This window comes from Ranitomeya variabilis, chromosome 4 (assembly GCF_051348905.1).
Source record: "Ranitomeya variabilis isolate aRanVar5 chromosome 4, aRanVar5.hap1, whole genome shotgun sequence".
In the NCBI taxonomy this organism is placed as follows: domain Eukaryota; kingdom Metazoa; phylum Chordata; class Amphibia; order Anura; family Dendrobatidae; genus Ranitomeya; species Ranitomeya variabilis.
This window is the reverse complement of record NC_135235.1, coordinates 460,853,570-460,874,571: the sequence shown is the minus strand read 5'-3', so window position 1 is coordinate 460,874,571 and position 21,002 is coordinate 460,853,570. Positions and strand designations below refer to the sequence as shown.

General features: G+C 42.4%; 1 protein-coding gene across 1 annotated transcript in view; it reads right to left on the bottom strand.

The window, feature by feature from the left end:
* LOC143765207 (protein-glutamine gamma-glutamyltransferase 5-like) overlaps positions 1–21,002 on the bottom strand; it is a 70,748-nt gene that overhangs the window by 40,712 nt on the left and 9,034 nt on the right. Inside the window, exons 2-4 of the mRNA XM_077251646.1 lie at positions 4,838–5,017; positions 4,417–4,659; positions 4,021–4,139 (exon numbers count right to left, since the gene is read on the bottom strand). Of these exons, the coding sequence (XP_077107761.1) occupies positions 4,021–4,139; positions 4,417–4,659; positions 4,838–5,017 (542 nt within the window). The remainder of the gene's footprint in view (positions 1–4,020; positions 4,140–4,416; positions 4,660–4,837; positions 5,018–21,002) is intronic.

The window sequence follows — 21,002 nt, the reverse complement described above, 5'->3', positions numbered from 1 at the left end:
TTCTAGGGGGCAAAATATGGGCACTGTTTTCTAGGGCACTTGCACCCAGTATTACTATATTATAGAGGGGTGCTTTAGAATTTAGAAGGCACAGAGAACCACACAGCAGGTGCAGTAATAGGGACACATACGGCAGCAGCGGCTCAGTATTGGGGTATCAGGTGCAGTAATAGGGACACATATGGCAGCAGCGGTTCAGTATTGGGGTATCAGGTGCAGTAATAGGGACACATACGGCAGCAGCGGCTCAGTATTGGGGTATCAGGTGCAGTAATAGGGACACATATGGCAGCAGCGGTTCAGTATTGGGGTATCAGGTGCAGTAATAGGGACACATACGGCAGCAGTGGCTCAGTATTGGGGTATCAGGTGCAGTAATAGGGACATACGGCAGCGGCGGCTCAGTATTGGGGTATCAGGTGCAGTAATAGGGACACATACGGCAGCAGCGGCTCAGTATTGGGGTATCAGGTGCAGTAATAGGGACACATATGGCAGCAGCGGTTCAGTATTGGGGTATCAGGGGCAGTAATAGGGACACATACGGCAGCAGTGGCTCAGTATTGGGGTATCAGGTGCAGTAATAGGGTCACATACGGCAGCAGTGTCTCAGTATTGGGGTTATCAGGGGCAGTAATAGGGACACATACGGCAGAGGCTCAGTACTGGGGTATCAGGTGCAGTAATAAGGTCAAATACAGCAGCAGCGGCTCAGTATTGGGGTATCAGGAGCAGTAATAGGGACACATACGGCAGAGACTCAGTATTAGGGTATCAGGTGCAGTAATAGGCTCACATACGGCAGCAGCGGCTCAGTATTGGGGTATCAGGGGCAGTAATAAGGACACATACAGCAGCAGCGGCTCAGTATTGGGGTATCAGGTGCAATAATAGGCTCACATACGGCAGCAGCGGCTCAGTATTGGGGTATCAGGGGCAGTAATAGGGACACATACGGCAAAGGCTCAGTACTGGGGTATCAGGTGCAGTAATAGGGACATACGGCAGCAGCGGCTCAGTATTGGGGTATCAGGGGCAGTAATAGGGACACATACGGCAGCAGCGGCTCAGTATTGGGGTATCAGGTGCAGTAATAGGGACATACGGCAGCAGCGGCTCAGTATTGGGGTATCAGGTGCAGTAATAGAGACACATACGGCAGCAGCGGCTCAGTATTGGGGTATCAGGTGCAGTAATAGGGACACATAGTGCAGCAGTGGCTCAGTATTGGGATATCAGGGGCAGTAATAGGGACACATACGGCAGCAGCGGCTCAGTATTGGGGTATCAGGGGCAGTAATAGGGACACATACGGCAGCAGCAGCTCAGTATTGAGGTATCAGCAGGATGAGGAGTTTGTGCAGGTTGGAGATAGATGGTGATGGGGCTGGAATGTGAGAAATTAAATGTGTCTTTGTTGTATTCTCTGCAGACGAGTTGTAGCTGGAAGAAGTTGTCATGTCGGTCTGGGCCAGATGGAAAAGACGGGAAAAGTGAACGATTCCGTCAGAAAGAACGCCAGCGGTAAGACATTATCTGTAACTGTGCAGTGATCTGTTATATGTTTTGTAGGACTGGTATCTACCGCTAACCATATGGCGGTAATCGAAGGGAGAAATGGGGATTTCCAGCACATCCATCCAGTTTGAGTAAAATAATCAAAATTTATTTAGAACATTTTAAAAAACAACATTAATGTTGTTTTTTAAAATGTTCTAAATAAATTTTGATTATTTTACTCAAACTGGATGGATGTGCTGGAAATCCCCATTTCTCCCTTCGTCTACAGCAGCTGTTAATCACCGGCAGGTACGGCACCCATCAGTTACATTTATTTGCAACGGTTCCTAGATGCATGTCTCGGCGTGTCAAGCTTCAACTCTTCCTCTTCCCCCCTCCTCCTTTTTCTGAATTGCATATGGCGGTAATATCCATATTGGTCTTTATATAGAGATTATCTTCAGTAATAGCGCAGTCATCTGCCGAGGTTCTCCTCCACTATTATGGCACGTCACCGAGTTGTATGTTGTTTTCAAGGTTACCTGGCTAGGGGCCCACTCAGAAGTTTCGCCCCCCCGAACCAAAACCCTAGCTACGCCTCTGGTGCTGGCCGATTTCTATTGGACCACAGACGCACTTATTATGTCCTTATTTTCATCTTCAGTGCTGGATTAGACTAGGAGATGCTCTCGTTCACGGATCTGTCATTATTATGGATGTTTGAATGGATTGTGAGACTCTATTGGTCCAGGTGTTGTCCGATAATAAATTGTATCACCCGCAACTCCCAACAGCAAATTGGGAGTTATAAACACCCAGATCCGAGTGTGACCATTAGAGCCTTGGGAGGTGGCCACTTGGTCCTAGCCTCAGAAGGACCAGGCAGAAGTCTGCAAAGCAAACTGCTGAGACCTTCTGCAGACAGATGCAGTCTGCAGTCTCTGACATATTCATGACAGATTCATTGTACATTATTGACTGCAGAATGAGTTGTCTGAGAATCCATCTATGGGCTGGAGAGAACTGACTAGGAAATTAAGAGGTAACCCCTCTCCTAGAATGTAACTACTGTGGACCAGGGGCATACATGGAAATCATGGGGCCCCATGGCATATGTTTTAAATGGGCCCCACCCTCATAAAAAAAAATTCTATGGGGTAACAGAAAAGCATATCTCACAACTTTGCAACATTTCTTCCTACTGAAGACCTAGATTCCCCATTCATTGTACTCATAAAGTATGATGCCAACAAACGTATCCCACAAGCACTATATGATACCACCACAGTGAATTCCTCCACAATACCTTCCACATGCACAGTATGATGGCCCTACTGTTCTCCACCTTAACTTTCCCAGCAAAGCATGGTAACCCCCAACAAAGTATGATCCCCCAACTGTGACACCCACACAGCCCTCCATGCAGTATAATGGGCCTACATACAGTATAATGTCCTCACACCTCTCCACACTGTATAATGGCCTGCACTAGCCCTCCAAATAGTATAATCGCATCCACTCAAACCTGAACACAATATTTTGGACCCCACATAAACCTTCACACTCTATAACTGCTTGCATACAGTATAATTGCCCCCACATAGCCCTTCATAAAGTATAAAGTCTTCTGCATTGCCCTCCAAATATTATAATGGCCCCCAATAGCCCTTCAAATAGTATACTGGCACTCCCCATAGTCCTCTATACAGTATACTGCACTCCCTATAGTCATCCATACTGTATGCGGCAAGGACAATAATCCTCAATACTGTATACTGAACTCCCCATACTCCTCCATACAGAATGTCTTTGCAATGGAGCAGCAAAAAAATAGAAAAGAGCAGCAAAATCAGGGTAGCACAGGGATTTTTACAAGGTATCTAACACAATTTTTTGCGCAAGTGACAGGTTCTCTTTAACCCAAACCAGATGTTTTTGTTTTCCTCGCTGTAAATTGTGCATCACCATTTGCATCTCAAGTTAAGGTCTTTTGTGTTTTCTCTACACCTTCCTCCATCTTTCAACAATATAGCCACTGCTGCTACTGCTTACAAATTTCCCAAATTCAGTGATTGTCTACATGCTTTAAAGGGGTTGACCTCTACTCGGACAACACCTTCTCAATCCCTATATTTCCCCCTCATATAATAACACCTATATTCAGCTACAGTGCGGGCGCTGTTACAATGGGGTGAATGCCGTCTCTACCGATTATCACGTGACTTTATTATGGACACTTGATCTCTTCAACCAATCAGCCAACGCTTTGCTCTCCCCTCCTTTGGGCAAATCAGACATCCAGAAGAAGTGAGATGTCTTGATTTGTCTGCAGACATTGTTATGCCACTTGAGTCCTGGGTGAGCCGGTGCAGACACCGCTTTATTGGCACCCGCAGCGGAGGTGATTATTAGTGTGAATATGTTCTAAAGGCAAAATATTACGATTAAGAAGGGGTTCTCTGAGTAGTGGACAACCTCTTTAAGTAAACCACTTGAAGAAATAGCAAATATATTAATTACCTGTCCATAGTTCCATGGGCAGGGAGAAATCCAGTTTTGGTTTCCCTGGTACACAAATCCATAGTCATTCATAACATATTCTTGCCGCTTGGACTCATTATCCAGAAACACATCATCATCTGTCAAATTGAGGCATAGTATTACCAGACAGATATGTAATGCATATCACCACTATTAGTCAAGAAGCCCAGAAACGCTAATCACAAGCATTGGAGCCTTTATGGTATTTGCTTATAAAAAACATACTATCTAACTATGGAGTCATGTCTATAGGCTGTGTCAAGTATTGCCCTTTTATTAAATAAAGTCCATGTAATATAAGGGCCATAGACAAGAAGGACTCTTTTTCTGATTTTTTTTGTATAATTTTTCTTATATCCCCTTCATTTACCATACCTGCACACCATGGATTAAATAGTACCGCAAATGTTCCTAGCTTATAGCTAGTGGCTTTGCTTCCTTTGGCAATATGGACCTTTAGAGTATATTGCCCTATTATGGCATTTGATGAGGGCATGATGACCACCAACATGGAATCGGGTCCATTGCTTTCCACTGCTGCACTCCATGCCTTTCTTATTAAAGCTTTTCTTAATGGGAATACTGCTTTAGTTCCAGATGCTGCATCAGGCCACGGTCCTGTTAATACAAAGCGGGTGCATAATATTTGTTAGGGAAGAACAAAGGAACGTTCCTCATTAAAGTTCAAAGTTGCTGTAATAAGCCTTTATTAGTCATGCGGTAGCTTTGTTTTCATAGTAGTATTTATTTTGTGGAGCAATGATTGCTTCCTACAGATAAAGTTTCAGTCACTTGCCAGTTTCCACTGAGAAGACAATATTATCTGTTCCCTCCTGAAATTCTCTTGCTTTGAATTGTAAGGCGATTAAAAATGGCTGCCCTCTCCGAATGATGAGGCGATTGTCACTGATTTCTTCTGTATGATGCAGTGAGTTGTTTCTTTGGCTCTGCAAATCGCAGTAGGCAATTTCAAGTGCTAGGTAAAAAGAAAACAACGCATTAGACATTAATGTTATGTACATGTAGGCTAGCAGATTACTTTGGTAAGGAACCAGGTTCTCTCATTTTAGCCATTGCCTTCTGACTAACCACTTAGATGTTACAGTCGCTGTAGTTGGTCATACAGTTACAGAACCCGCCATATCAGCATGACATATACATTAGTCATGGTCAGCTTTCTCAAAGGCAATAGATGTACTCCTACAGAGAACTCGTCGTCATCTCTCCTGAAGTATCTGGTTCAGTAAAAACTTGCATTCTCTATGAAATAACGGTTCTGGAGCATCTATTCCCATAAAACTGGGTTGTGCAATACCTCTGTTGTTCCTCTTGAATTAACAACTAGGCATTATCATTATTCTCTCGTCAAAAAGATGTGCTACACAGACTGCCACTGGCACCACTGATTTGATAGTGTCTAACTTTGTAAGGACACATACCCAACAGGGTTGCAAACCTACTGTTGTATTTTTTTTGGACAACTGTACCAAAGTTCACAGACCGTCCCAAATTTTTAAGGCTTTGTCATGCCCCATAATAAAGAACACACATGCCGATAAAGATCATGCCCCCAAACATGTCCAGAATAAGAGTAAATATTGAGAAATACACCCAGTGCACCGTACTGTGCAAAAGTTTTAGGCAGGTGTGGAAAAATGCTGCAAAGTAAGAATAATAATTGTAAAAATAGAAGTGTGATAGTTAAGTTTTTTCTTAATTTGCAAAATACAATGTGAGTGATCAAAAGTGAAATCTAAATCAACTCAATATTTAGTATGAGAAACCTTTGCTTTCAAAACATCATCAATTCTTCCAGAATTGGCATGGAGATTGTTCCAAACATCTTGGAGAACTAACCACAGATCTTCATGGATGTAGGCTTGTGCAGATCCTCATTTCTCTTCATCTAATCTCAGATTAACTTGATGATGTTAACCCCTTCATGACCCAGCCTATTTTGACCTTAATGACCTGGCCGTTTTTTACAATTCTGACCAGTGTCCCTTTATGAGGTAATAACTCAGGAACGCTTCAACGGATCCTTGCGGTTCTGAGATTGTTTTTTCGTGACATATTGGGCTTCATGCTAGTGGTAAATTTAGGTCAATAATTTTTTCGTTTATTTGTGAAAAAAATGGAAATTTGGCTAAAATTTTGAAAATTTCGCAATTTTCAAATTTTGAATTTTTATTCTGGTAAACGAGAGAGTTATGTGACACAAAATAGTTAATAAATAACATTACCCACATGTCTACTTTACATCAGCACAATTTTGGAAACAAAATTTTTTTTTTGCTAGGAAGTTATAAGGGTTAAAATTTGACCAGCGATTTCTAATTTTTACAACGAAATTTACAAAACCATTTTTTTTAGGGACCACCTCACATTTGAAGTCAGTTTAAGGGGTCTATATGGCTGAAAATACCCAAAAGTGACACCATTCTAAAAACTGCACCCCTCAAGGTACTCAAAACCACATTCAAGAAGTTTATTAACCCTTCAGGTGCTTCACAGCAGCAGAAGCAACATGGAAGGAAAAAATTAACATTTAACTTTTTAGTCACAAAAATGATCTTTTAGCAACCATTTTTTTATTTTCCCAAAGGTAAAAAGAGAAACTGGACCCCAAAAGTTATTTTACAATTTGTCCTGAGTACGCCGATACCCCATATGTGAGGGGGAACCATTGTTTGGGCGCACAACAGGGCTCGGAAGGGAAGGAGCGCCATTTGACTATTTCAATGAAAAACTGGTTCCAATCTTTAGCGGACACCATGTCGCGTTTGGAGAGCCCCTGTGTACCTAAAGATTGGAGTTCCATTTTGGAAACTAGACCCCCCAATGAACTTATCTAGATGCATAGTGAGCACTTTGAACCCCCAGGTGCTTCACAAATTGATCCGTAAAAATGAAAAAGTACTTTTTTTTCACAAAAAAATTCTTTTAGCCTCAATTTTTTCATTTTCACATGGACAACAGGATAAAATGGATCCTAAAATGTGTTGGGCAATTTCTCCTTCGTACACCGATACCTCATATGTGGTCACAAACCACTGTTTGTGCATACGGCAAGGCTCGGAAGGGAAGGAGCGCCATTTGACTTTTTAAATGAAAAATTAGCTCCAATCGTTAGCGGACACCATGTCGCATTTGGAGAGCCCCTGTGTGCCTAAACATTGGAGCTCCCCCACATATGACCCCATTTTGGAAACTAGACCTCCCATGGAACTAATCTAGATGTGCGGTGACCACTTTAAACCCCCAAGTGCTTCACAGAAGTTTATAACGCAGAGCTGTGAAAATAAAAACTCATTTTTCTTTCCTCAAAAATTATTTTTTAGCCCGCAATTTTTTATTTTCACAAGAGTAACAAGAGAAATTGGACCCGAAAAGTTGTTGTCCAGTTTGCCCAGAGTACGCTGATACCCCATATGTGGGGGGAACCACTGTTTGGGCACACGTTGGGGCTCGGAAGGGAAGTAGTGACGTTTTGGAATGTAGACTTTGATGGAATGGTCTGCGGGCATCATGTTACGTTTGCAGAGCCCCTGATGTGCCTAAACAGTAGAAACCCCCACAAGTGACCCAATTTTGAAAACTAGACCCCCCAAGGAACTTTCCTAGAAATGTGGTGAGCATTTTGAACCCCCAAGTGCTTCACAGAAGTTTACAACGCAGAGCCGTGAAAATAAAAAATCATTTTTCTTTTCTCAAAAATGATGTTTTAGCAAGCAATTTTTTTATTTTCACAAGGGTAACAGGAGAAATTGGACCCCAATAGTTGTTTCCCAGTTTGTCCTGAGTACACTGATACCCTATATGTGGGGGTAAACCACTGTTTGGGCGCACGGGAAAGCTCGGAAGGGAAGTAGTGACGTTTTGAAATGCAGACTTTGAGGTGTCACGTTGCATTTGCAGAGCTCCTGATGTGCCTAAACAGTAGAAACCCACCACAAGTGACCCCATGTTGGAAACTAGACCCCTCAAGGAACTTATCTAGATGTGTGGTGAACACTTTGAACCACCAAGTGCTTCACAGAAGTTTATAACGCAGAGCCGTGAAAATAAAAAATAATTTTTCATTCCTCAAAAATTATGTTTTAGCAAGCAATTTTTTATTTTAGCAAGGGTAACAGGAGAAATTGGACCCCAATAATTGTTGCCCAGTTTGTCCTGAGTATGCTGGTACCCCATATGTGGGGGTAAACCACTGTTTAGGCACACGTCGGGGCTCGGAAGGGAGGGAGCACCATTTGACTTTTTGAACGCAAGATTGGCTGGAATCAATGGTGGCGCCATGTTGCGTTTGGAGACCCCTGATGTGCCTAAACAGTGCAAACCCCTCAATTCTAACTCCAACACTAACCCCAACACACCCCGAACCCTAATCCCAACTCTAGCCATAACCGTAATCACAACCCTAACCCTAATCCCAACCCTAACCACAACCCTAATCCCAACACACCCCTAACCCTAATCCTAATCCCAACCCTAACCACAACCCTAACCCCAACACACCCTTAACCCTAACCACAGTCTAATCTTAACCCTATTTCCAACCCTAGCCCTAATTCCAACCCTAACTCTAATTCCAACCCTAACCCTAAGGCTATGTGCCCACGTTGCGGATTCGTGTGAGATTTTTCCGCACCATTTTTGAAAAATCCGCAGGTAAAAGGCACTGCGTTTTATCTGCGGATTTACAGCGTATTTCCAGTGTTTTTTGTGCGGATTTCACCTGCGGATTCCTATTGAGGAACAGGTGTAAAACGGAATATGCACAAAGAATTGACATGCTGCGGAAAATTCAACACAGCGTATCCGCGTGGTATTTTCCGCACCATGGGCACAGCGGATTTGGTTTTCCATATGTTTACATGGTACTGTAAACCTGATGGAAAACTGCTACGAATCTGCAGGGGCCAATCCGCTGCGGATCCACAGCCAAATCCGCACAGTGTGCACATAGCCTAATTCTAACCCTAACTCTAGTTCTAACCCTAATTCTAACCCTAGCCCTAACCCTAGCCCTAACCCTAACCCTAGCCCTAACCCTAACCCTAACCCTAGTGGGGGAAGAAAAAAAAAATATTTTCTTTATTTTATTATTGTCCCTACCTATGGGTGTGATAAAGGGGGGTTCATTTTGGAAGATGGCGGCGCCCATGAAGAAGACGGATGGACACCGGGAGGCTCGGTAAGTATAAGGGGGGAGATCGGAGCACGGGGGGTGGATCGGAGCATGGGGGGAGTGGACAGGAGGACAGGGGAGCGGACAGGAGGACGGAGGGGAGCGGACCACAGTACGGGGCAGAACAGAGGACTGATATTGCAGCATCGGCCATGGCTGGATTGTAATATTTCACCACTTTTCATAGGTGAAATATTACAAATTGCTCTGATTGGCTGTTTCACTTTCAACAGCCAATCAGAGCGATCGTAGCCACGGGGGGGTGAAGCCACCCCCCCCTGGGCTGAAGAACCACTCGCCCTGTCCCTGCAGATCGGGTGAAATTGGAATTAACCCTTTCACCAGATCTGCAGGGACGTGATCACTCCATGACGCCACATAGGCGTCACAGGTCGGATTGGCACCGACTTTCATGACGCCTACGTGGCGTCACAGGTCGGGAAGGGGTTAAGGTTGGGGTTATGTGGGAGCCAAATCATCACTTCCAAGATCCCTTGTTCTTCTTTATTCTGCTGCTCTTTTTCTGCACCATAGCCTCTTTGTTTTTGAATCATTTAGCCCTGTTTCCATGTCGATTTTATGTTTTTTTGGTTGCAATGCTTCCATGAAGACCACTTCTGGCCAGAATTTTCTAAACAGTAGATGAGTGTAGCTGGGTCCCACTTGAAGTTGCTGCCAGTTCTCGCCTATTGGCACTTTTGGACATCTTCCAATTTTGAAGGAACACAAGCATGTGTCTTTTATCTGCTACAGTTTCTTTGGCTGATCACTCTATCTATAATTGCTATTTCTTGGTGTTCTCAATGCTGAGAAATAAATCCAGGTACTTATCTATCATGCCATGCCATCAGGGAGGAGAAATTATGGGCTCCAAATTTATTCTGCAGCAGGACAATGACTCTAAACATACAGCCAATGTCAATAATAACTATTTTTAGCGTAAAGAAGAATAATAATATGGGGTCTATGGAATATGGAGTCCTAGAGGTGATGATATGTTCCACACCAAGCCCTGATTTCAGCATATGCAAGAAGATCTATGGTTAGTTCTCCATGATGTTTGGAACAACCTTCCTGCTGGGTTCCTTCAAAAACAGTGGTCAAGTGTACCTAGAAAATGTGAAGTTTTAATGCTGTTTTAAAGGAAATACAGTCACAACAAACATTGATTTGAGCTAGATTTCTCTTTTTGTCATTTATGTTTCATTCAATTAATTTATAAAAATAAACCATTAGTATTTCGTATTTCTTTTTTTTTTAAGCACTCATACTTGGCAGCAATTTTCCACATCTGCTTAAGACTTTTGCACAATGTCGCATATAAATATATATATATATATACAGTACAGACCAAAAGTTTGGACACACCTTCTCATTTTAAAGATTTTTCTGTATTTTCATGACTATGAAAATTGGAAATTCACACTGAAGGCATCAAAACTATGAATTAACACATGTGGAATTATATACTTAACAAAAAAGTGTGAAACAACTGAAATTATGTCTTATATTCTAGGTTCTTCAAAGTAGCCACCTTTTGCTTTGATGCATGCTTTGCCCACTCTTGGCATTCTCTTGATGAGCTTCAAGAGGTAGTCACCGGGAATGGTTTTCACTTCACAGGTGTGCCCTGTCAGGTTTAATAAGTGTGATTCCTTGCCTTATAAATGGGGTTGGGACCATCAGTTGTGTTGTGCAGAAGTCTGGTGGATATACAGCTGATAGTCCTACTGAATAGACTGTTAAAATTTGTATTATGGCAAGAAAAAAGCAGCTAAGTAAAGACAAACGAGTGGCCATCATTACTTTAAGAAATGAAGGTCAGTCATTCCGGAAAATTGGGAAAACTTTGAAAGTGTCCCCAAGTGCAGTTGCAAAAATCATCAAGCACTACAAAGAAACTGGCTCACATGAGGACTGCCTCAGGAAAGGAAGACCAAGAGTCACCTCTGCTTCTGAGGATAAGTTTATCCGAGTCACCAGCCTCAGAAATCAAAGGTTAAAAGCAGCTCAGATTAGAGACCAGGTCAATGCCGCTCAGAGTTCTAGCAGCAGACACATCTCTACAACAACTGTTAAGAGGAGACTTTGTGCAGCAGGCCTTCATGGTAAAATAGCTGCTAGAAAACCACTTTGCTGCAGGAGTCCAAATTTGAGATCTTTGGTTCCAACCACCGTGTCTTTGTGCGACGCAGAAAAGGTGAACGGATGGCTGTACATGCCTGGTTCCCACCGTGAGGCATGGAGGAGGAGGAATGATGGTGTGGGGGTGCTGGTGACACTGTTGGGGATTTATTCAAAATTGAAGGCATACTGAACCAGCATGGCTACCACAGCATCTTGCAGCGGCATGCTATTCCATCCGGTTTGCGTTTAGTTGGATCATCATTTATTTTTCACCAGGACAATGACCCCAAACACACCTCCAGGCTGTGTAAGGGCTATTTGTTCAAGGAGAGTGATGGGGTGCTATGCCAGATGACTTGGCCTCCACAGTCACCAGACCTGAACCCAATCGAGATGGTTTGGGGTGAGCTGGACAGCAGAGTGAATTAAAAATGGCCAACAAGTGCTAAGCATCTCTGGGAACTCCTTCAAGATTGTTGAAGCCGTCATCAAAGCAAAAGGTGGCTACTTTGAAGAACCTAGAATATAAGACATATTTTCAGTTGTTTCACACTTTTTTTGTTAAGTATATAATTCCACATGTGTTAATTCATAGTTTTGATGCCTTCAGTGTGAATTTACAATTTTCATAGTCATGAAAATACAGAAAAGTCTTTAAATGAGAAGGTGTGTCCAAACTTTTGGTCTGTACTGTATATATATATATATATATATATATATATGTGCTGTATATGTATATAGTCGTACGTAAAAGCTTGGGCAACCCTGGTCAAAATTACTGTCATTGTGAACAATTAAATTGGAGATGAAATGATCTCTAAAAGGCCTAAAGTTAAAGATGGCACATTTCCATTGTATTTTAGCCCCCCCCCCCCAAAAAAAAAAAAAGTAGTGAAAACAGTAGTGTTCAAAATAATAGCAGTCCAATATGACTAACCAGATTAATGACTGTTTTTGGTATAAATTACATTACCAAAAAAACAACAGACTCAGAATTCATGATCTGCATGTTTTTGAGTCTGTGTATTAGAATAATTAATTTAAAGAAGGTGTGTTCAATATAATAGCTGTGTGGAGTTCAATTAGTGAGGTCAATTATTCTGTGAAGAAACAGGTGTGAATCAGGTGTCCCTTATTTAACGGTGAAGCCAGGACATGTCGTACATGCATTTCTCCTCAAAGGCCTATGGATCAGTCGAGACATTGTTCAGAAGAACAGTGTAATTTGATTAAATAGTTGATTGGAGAGGGTAAATCGTATAAAGAAGTGCAGGCAATGATAGGCTGTTCAGCTAAAATGATCCCCAATGCTTTAAAATGGAAAGCCAAACCAGAGAGACATGGAAGAAAACGGAAGATGACCATTCGAATGGATGAAAGAATAGCCAGAATGGCAAAGGCTCAGCCAATTATCAGCTCCAGGATGATCAAAGACAGTCTCACGTTACCTGTGACTACTGTGACATTTAGGGTATGTGCACACGTTGCGGATTTCTTGCAGAAATTTCCTGAAGAAAACCGGAAATTTTCTGCAAGAAATCCGCATTTTTTTTTTTGCGTTTTTTTTGCGTTTTTTTAGCATTCTGCAAGCGTAATTAGCTTGCAGAATGCTAAAGTTTTCCAAGCGATCTGTAGCATCGCTTGGAAAACTGACTGACAGGTTGGTCACACTTGTCAAACATAGCGTTTGACAAGTGTGACCAACTTGTTACTATAGATGCTGCTTTTGCAGCATCTATAGTAAAAGATAGAACGTTTAAAAATAATAAAAAAAATAAAAAAAATGCTTATACTCACCCGCAGACATCAGATCTCCTCACCGGCGTCCGTTCCGTATAGCTGATGTGTGCGCGCAGGGCCTTCCATGACGTCACGGTCACGTGAGCGGTCTCGGCCAATCACAGGACAGTGACGTCATTCGGCAAGGTCCTTCACCGCACACCAGCTACAGGAACCGAAGCCAGCGTGCAGCACAGAGGCGGGAACACTTCGGGGGCCATCAGAGGGTGAGTATAGGACTATTTTTTATTTTAATTCTTATTTTTTTACCAATTATATGGTGCCCAGTGCGTGGAGGAGAGTCTCCTCTCCTCCACCCTGGGTACCAACCGCACATAATCTGCTTACTTCCCGCATCGTGGGCACAGCCCCGTGCGGGAAGTAAGCAGATCAATGGACCCCTAGGTGTGCGGAATCCCCTGCAATTCCGCATTTTAATGAACATGTTGCTTTTTTTTCCGCGATGCGATTTTTTCGCGGAAAAAAAGGCTACATTTGCACATAAAATGCGGAATACACTGAAAATAATGGGAGGCATATGTTAGCGTTTTTTTCGCGTTTTTATCACGTTTTTATAGTGAAAAAACGCGAAAAAAACGCGAAAAATACTGAACGTGTGCACATGGCCTTAGAAGACGCCTGTGTGAACCTAATCTCTTAGCAAGAAGTTCCCGCAAAGTCCCACTGTTAAAAAAAGACATGTACTGAAGCAGATACAATTTGCCAAAGAACACATCAACTGGCCTGAAGAGAAATGGAAACATTTTGTGGACTGATGAAAGTAATATTGTTCTTTTTGGGTTCAACAGCCACAGAAAGTTTGTCAGACGACCCCCAAACTCTGCATTCAAGCCACAGTACACTCTGAAGACAGTGAAGCATGGTGGTGCAAGCATCATGATATGGTCATGTTTCTCTTACTATGGTGCCGGACCTATTTACCGCAGACCAGGGATCATGGACCAGTTTGCATTTATTAAAATACTTGAAGAGGTCATGTTGCCTTATGCTGAAGAGGATATGCTCGTGAAATGGGAGTTTCAACAAGACAATGACCCTAAACACACCAATGAATGAACAAAATCTTGGTTACAGTCCAACAAAATTGAGGTTATGGAGTGGCCAGCCCAAACCCCGGACCTTAATCTTATAGAACACTTGTGTGGGGTGACATCAAAAATTCCGTTTCCGAAGCAAAGCCAACAAATGGCAAAAAATTGTGGGATGTAGTCAAAGCATCCTGGGCTGGAATAACAGGTGACAGGGGCCAGAGGTTGGTTGTCTCTATGCAACCTAGATGTGAAACAGTTCTAAAAAACTGTGGGTATACAACTAAATATTAGGTTAGCGATTCACAGCAATGCTAAATCCTCCAACAAATAGTACAAATTGTGATGTTGTAAAGACAAATGCAAACACTGGTATTTTTTTAAAAATTACAAAAAAAGAAAATGTGCCTATGCAAAAGTTTGGGCCCCCTACATGGTTAGTACCTAATACTACCCCCTTTTGAAAGTATTACATCTTGTGAATGCTTTCTGTAGCCAGAGAAGAGTCTTTCAATTCTTGTTTGAGGGATTTTCATCCATTCTTCCTTGGAAAATTCTTCTGTGAAATTTCTGGGTCGTCTCGCATGCACTGCTCTTTTTAGGTCTAGCCACAGATTTTCAATGAAGTTGAGATTAAGGGACTGTGAGGGCCATTGTAAAACTTTCAGCTTGTGCCTTTTGAGGTAGTCTATTGTAGATTTTAAAGTGTGTTTAGGACCATTATCCATTTGTAGAAGCCATCATCTTTTCTACTGCAGCTTTTTTTTTACAGATGGTGTTATTATATTTGCATCAAGAATTTGTTGAAATTTCATTGAATCCTTTCTTTCCTCTACCCATGAAATGTTCCCTGTGCCATTGGCTGCAGCACAACCCCAAAGTATGATTGATCCACCCCATGCTTAAGGGTTGGAGAGATATTCTTTTCCTGACATGCTGTGCCTTTTTTTCTCCACACATGGCTCTGATCATTGTGGCCAAAGAGTTCTATTTTAACCTCATCAGTCCACAGGACTTGTTTCCAAAATGCATCAGACTTGTTTAGACATAGCAGAGGTTTTCTCCTAATGACTCTTCCATGAAGGCCATATTTGTGCAGGGGTCTCTGAACTGTAGAACAGTGTACTATAGCTCCAGGGTCTGCTAAATCTCTCTGAAGGTTTTTGCAGTCAAATCGGGGTTCTGATTTGCCCCTCTAGCAATACTTCGAGAGTCTCTCACTGAAATTTTGCTTGGTCTTCCAGACGTTATGTTGACTTCCACTGTTTCTTCTAACTGTCATTTTTTAAATGTATTTCGAACTGAGAAAAGGGCAACTTGAAAACGCTGTGCTACCTTCTTATAGCCTTCTGCAGCTTTGTGAGCTTTCACCATTTTAGCTTTCAAAGTGCTAGGCAGCTGCTTAGAAGAACCCATTGCTGCTATTTTTTGGCCCAAGGTTAGAGGAGGCCGGGTTTTTATGAATCTGGGAAATTTGCACCACCTGGCAATGATGATAGTGAACAATCCATAGCTCTAATAGGCTAATTAAGGTCTGACACATTTGCCAAAGTTATCTGAGCACACAAATTTCCAAGGGTGCCCAAACATTTCCACTGGCCCATTTTCCTTTTAGTAATTTTTAAAATGTAAAAGATGAATATACACTCACCGGCCACTTTATTAGGTACACCATGCTAGTAACGGGTTGGACCCCCTTTTGCCTTCAGAACTGCCTCAATTCTTCGTGGCATAGATTCAACAAGGTGCTGGAAGCATTCCTCAGAGATTTTGGTCCATATTGACATGATGGCATCACACAGTTGCCGCAGATTTGTCGGCTGCACATCCCAAAGATGCTCCATACAAGGCAGGATGGATCCATGCTTTCATGTTGTTTACGCCAAATTCTGACCCTACCATCCGAATGTCGCAGCAGAAATCGAGACTCATCAGACTAAGCAACGTTTTTCCAATCTTCTACTGTCCAATTTCGATGAGCTTGTACAAATTGTAGCCTCAGTTTCCTGTTCTTAGCTGAAAGGAGTGGTTCCCGGTGTGGTCTTCTGCTGCTGTAGCCCATCTGCCTCAAAGTTTGACGCACTGTGCGTTCAGAGATGCTCTTAGGCCTACCTTGGTTGTAACGGGTGGCGATTTGAGTCACTGTTGCCTTTCTATCAGCTCGAACCAGTCTGCCCATTCTCCTCTGACCTCTGGCATCAACAAGGCATTTCCGCCCACAGAACTGCCGCTCACTGGATTTTTTTTCTTTTTCGGACCATTCTCTGTAAACCCTAGAGATGGTTGTGCGTGAAAATCCCAGTAGATCAGCAGTTTCTGAAATACTCAGACCAGCCCTTCTGGCACCAACAACCATGCCACGTTCAAAGGCGCTCAAATCACCTTTCTTCCCCATACTGATGCTCGGTTTGAACTGCAGGAGATTGTCTTGACCATGTCTACATGCCTAAATGCACTGAGTTGCCGCCATGTGATTGGCTGATTAGAAATTAAGTGTTAACAAGAAGTTGGACAGGTGTACCTAATAAAGTGGCCGGTGAGTGTATATATATTTTGCCTAAAATACTAAGGAAATGTGTCATCTTTAACTTTAGGTCTTTTAGAATTAATTTAATCTTCAACATGCTATGTTTATATAATATGTGCTTATACAGAATAAGATTAGGTTTTAGTCAGATTTATAATTTACAATTTTTTTTAAAAAAGCACCAAACTCCTTCCTGTAAGGAGGAGGAAGAGGGGTGGGGTATAAGCAATAAAGAAACATTTCTTGAGAGACGTGTAATATCTTAACATGTACAAAATTTGTCAAACATCGTGCAATACTTTGATAAATTTAGTGTAAATAACGGCAACCTAGCTGCAAGGAAAATTACTTTAAAAAGACCTCTCATAATGACTTTCCCTTATAGATGGAATAGAAATTATTACAGGGAGGCTACAGGCTATGAAATAGCACAAATTCTTTACACAGTTACGAAACATGATGAAAAGTTGAAATATTGCTAATTACATGGCGCAGAACAATGGTTTAATTTATTAAACATTTCTGAACTGAGGCCACAAGAAATCCCAGCTGCTTGTAAACTTTTATACAATACATATAATTATAAAGTAATTGCTGCACTTAGAACATGTTCAGTCTATGACTGTCCTGTATTCATAAGCAGTTACTGTATATGGGTGGAAATTTTTACAGGAGGCTCCTGCATTCTGCGGGACTTAAGAAATTTAGCTTGTATAGACATTAACATTTAGGAGGCCAAAGTATATCTAAAAGAATACCATTGATCATGATACTTCTAGATCCACTTTATACATTATTATACGTTATCCTTATCTAGAATTTTTATGACACATGTACAGCAAATGCCAAAAATGTCTACTACTGTATATGTAGGCCCAATAATGTCACAGCGTGTATTTTGAGAAAGGGGCACATCTTTCTTTATTAATTTGTATGGAAGCTCAAAAAATTGCAGGGCACTTGACTTTAAAGGTTTTGGCTCAAAAGGGTTTTGTGATATATCCCTAGGGTATGCCATAAATGTCTGATAGATTCAAGTGCTACCAAGATAAAGTTGGTGTTTCAAGAAAAGTGTATGGGATATTCCATAATCTTCTGATAGAAAGGGACCCACATCTATCTTCAGAATGGACATCCCCCAATGCTCCATTGGAGCTTCCGTCTCACCACTGGTGAGTGGAGAGGTGGTGGCCAGGGTTGTCAACTTGACTTTTTACTTTTTCTGGACAGCTTATGAAAAATATCACAGACAGACAACATTTTTACAGACACATTGTAAAACCAGAATAAATCAGTATGATTATAAGTGACTAGATGGTGGCCCGATTCTAGCGCATCGGGTATTCTAGATTATGCATGTCCACGTAGTATATTGCACAGCCCACATAGTACATTGGTCAGACACGTAGTATATTGCCCAGTGACGTAGTATATTGCCCAGCTACGTAGTATATTGCCCAGCCACGTAGTATATTGCCCAGCCACATAGTATATTGCCCAGTGACGTAGTATATTGCCCAGTGACGTAGTATACAGCACAGAGCCACGTAGTATATTGCCCAGTGACGTAGTATATTGCCCAATGACGTAATATATTGCCCATTTACGTAGTATACTGCCCAGCCACGTAGTATATTGCCCAGTGACGTAGTATATTGCCCAGTGACGTAGTATACAGCACAGAGCCACGTAGTATATTGCCCAGCCACATAGTATATTGCCTAGCCACGTATGTCACAGGTTAAAAAATAAACATACTCACCTTCCGATCCGAGGGCCCCTTGTAGTTTTAACATACTCACCATACTTGTAGTTCTGTCGCCTGTGCGAGGTACAGGCGGCAGCTTCCAGTCCCAGCCTGCTCGCGCAGGCGCGCAGGGCCTGTGATGACATCGCGGTCACATGACCGTGACGTCATGGCAGGTCCTGCTCTCCCAGGCGTGCAGGGCCTGTGATGACGTCGCGGTCACATGATCGTGACGTCATGGCAGGTCCTTCTGCCATACGATAATTGGTACCGGAACCTGCCGCTTGCACAGAGCGGTTACCGGAGGGTGGCGAGGAGCGGGAAAGGCAGCGGAAGGTGAGTATACAATGATTTATTTTTTTAAATTACTTTTAACATTAGATCCTTTTACTATTGACGCTGTGTAGGCAGCGTCAATAGTAAAAACTTGGTCACACAGGGTTAATAGCGACGGTAACGGAGTGAGTTACCTGTGGCATTACGCGGTCCGCTACCGCTGGCATTAACCCTGTGTGAGCCGTGACTGCGGGGAGTATGGAGCGGAGGCCGGCACTGACTGCAGGGGAGTAGGGAGGGACTAATTGGACTGTGCCTGTCGCTGATTGGTCGCGGCAGCCATGACAGGCAGCTGGCGAGACCAATCAGCGAATGAATAACCGTTACAGAAGTTGCGGACAGACAGACGGAAGTACCCCTTAGACAATTATATAGTAGATAAATCTCTTCAGACCATAATTCTGATATGAAGACATTAGTTTTATTCATTCTAAACTGTAAATGTATGATAATTATAGTCCAAAATAAATTTTAGAAGTTTTTTCAGCTTAAAAAAAAATCATGGACATTTAAAAAAAAGTACCCTGTTTTTATGGACTGTTCTTGAATTTCTGGACGGTTTGCAACCATGATGGTGGCGCATATGCCAATGTGCACTATTCATTGCTTTGGATGTTGTGAATACATCCAAAAGTATTGGATAAAGCCAGCGCATACACGCCATGGATTACTTATCTTGCATTGATTTTAACCCCTTTCTGCCATTGGACGTACTATTCCGTCCATGTGGGGTGGGCCCTAATTCCCAAGGACGGAATAGTACGTCCAGCGCGATCGGCCGCGCTCACGGGGGGAGCGCGCCTGATCGCGGCTGGGTGTCAGCTGCCTATCGCAGCTGACATCCGGCACTATGTGCCAGGAGCGGTAACGGACCGCCCCCGGCACATTAACCCCCGGCACACCGCGATCAATCATGAGCGCAGTGTGCCGGCGGTACAGGGAAGCATCGCGCAGGGAGGGGGCTCCCTGCGGGCTTCCCTGAGCGATCGGTACAAGGAAATGTACTCACCTTGTACCGAGCGTCTTCTCCCTGCAGTCCCCAGATCCAAAATGGCCGTGGGGCTGCATCCGGGTCCTGCAGGGAGTACTTCCGGGTCAGGAGCAGGCTGCAGCTGCAGCTCTGTAAGCCTGCAGCGATGAGTGAGATCGCCGATCTCACAGAGTGCTATGCAAACTGTAAGATCGGCGATCTGTGATGTCCGCCCGGGACAAAGTAAAAAAGTAAAAAAAAAAAAATTCCACATGTGTAAAAAAAAAAAAAAAAATTCCTAAATAAAGAAAAAAAAAATTATTCCCATAAATACATTTCTTTATCTAAAAAAAGAAAAAAAAAACAATAAAAGTACACATATTTAGTATCGCCGCATCCGTAACGACCCAACCTGTAAAACTGTCCCACTAGTTTACCCCTTCAGTAAACACCGTAAGAAAAAAAAAAAACGAGCCAAAAAACAACGCTTTATTATCATACCGCCAAACAAAAAGTGGAATAACACACGATCAAGAAGACGGATATAAATAAACATGGTACCGCTGAAAACGTCATCTTGTCCCGCAAAAAACGAGCTGCCAAACTGCATCATAAGCAAAAAATAAAAAAGTTATAGTCCTCAGAATAAAGCGATGCCAAAATAATTATTTATTCTATAAAATAGCTTTTATCGTATAAAAGCGCCAAAACATAAAAAAATGATATAAATGAGATATCGCTGTAATTGTACTGACCCGACGAATAAAACTGCTTTATCAATTCTACCAAACGCGGAACGGTATAAACGCCTCCCCCAAAAGAAATTCATGAATAGCTGTTTTTTGGTCATTCTGCCTCACAAAAATCGGAATAAAAAGTGATCAAAAACTGTCACGTATCCGAAAATGTTACCAATAAAAACGTCAACTCGTCCCGCAAAAAACAAGACCTCACATGACTCTGTGGACCAAAATATGGAAAAATTATAGGTCTCAAAATGTGGAGACGCAAAAACTTTTTTGCTATAAAAAAGCGTCTTTTAGTGTGTGACAGCTGCCAATCATAAAAATCCGATATAAAAAACGCTATAAAAGTAAATCAAACCCCCCTTCATCACCCCCTTAGTTAGGGAAAAATAATAAAATTAAAAAAATGTATTTATTTCCATTTTCCCATTAGGGCTAGGGTTAGGGTTAGGGCTAGGGTTAGGGCTAGGGCTAGGGCTAGGGTTAGGG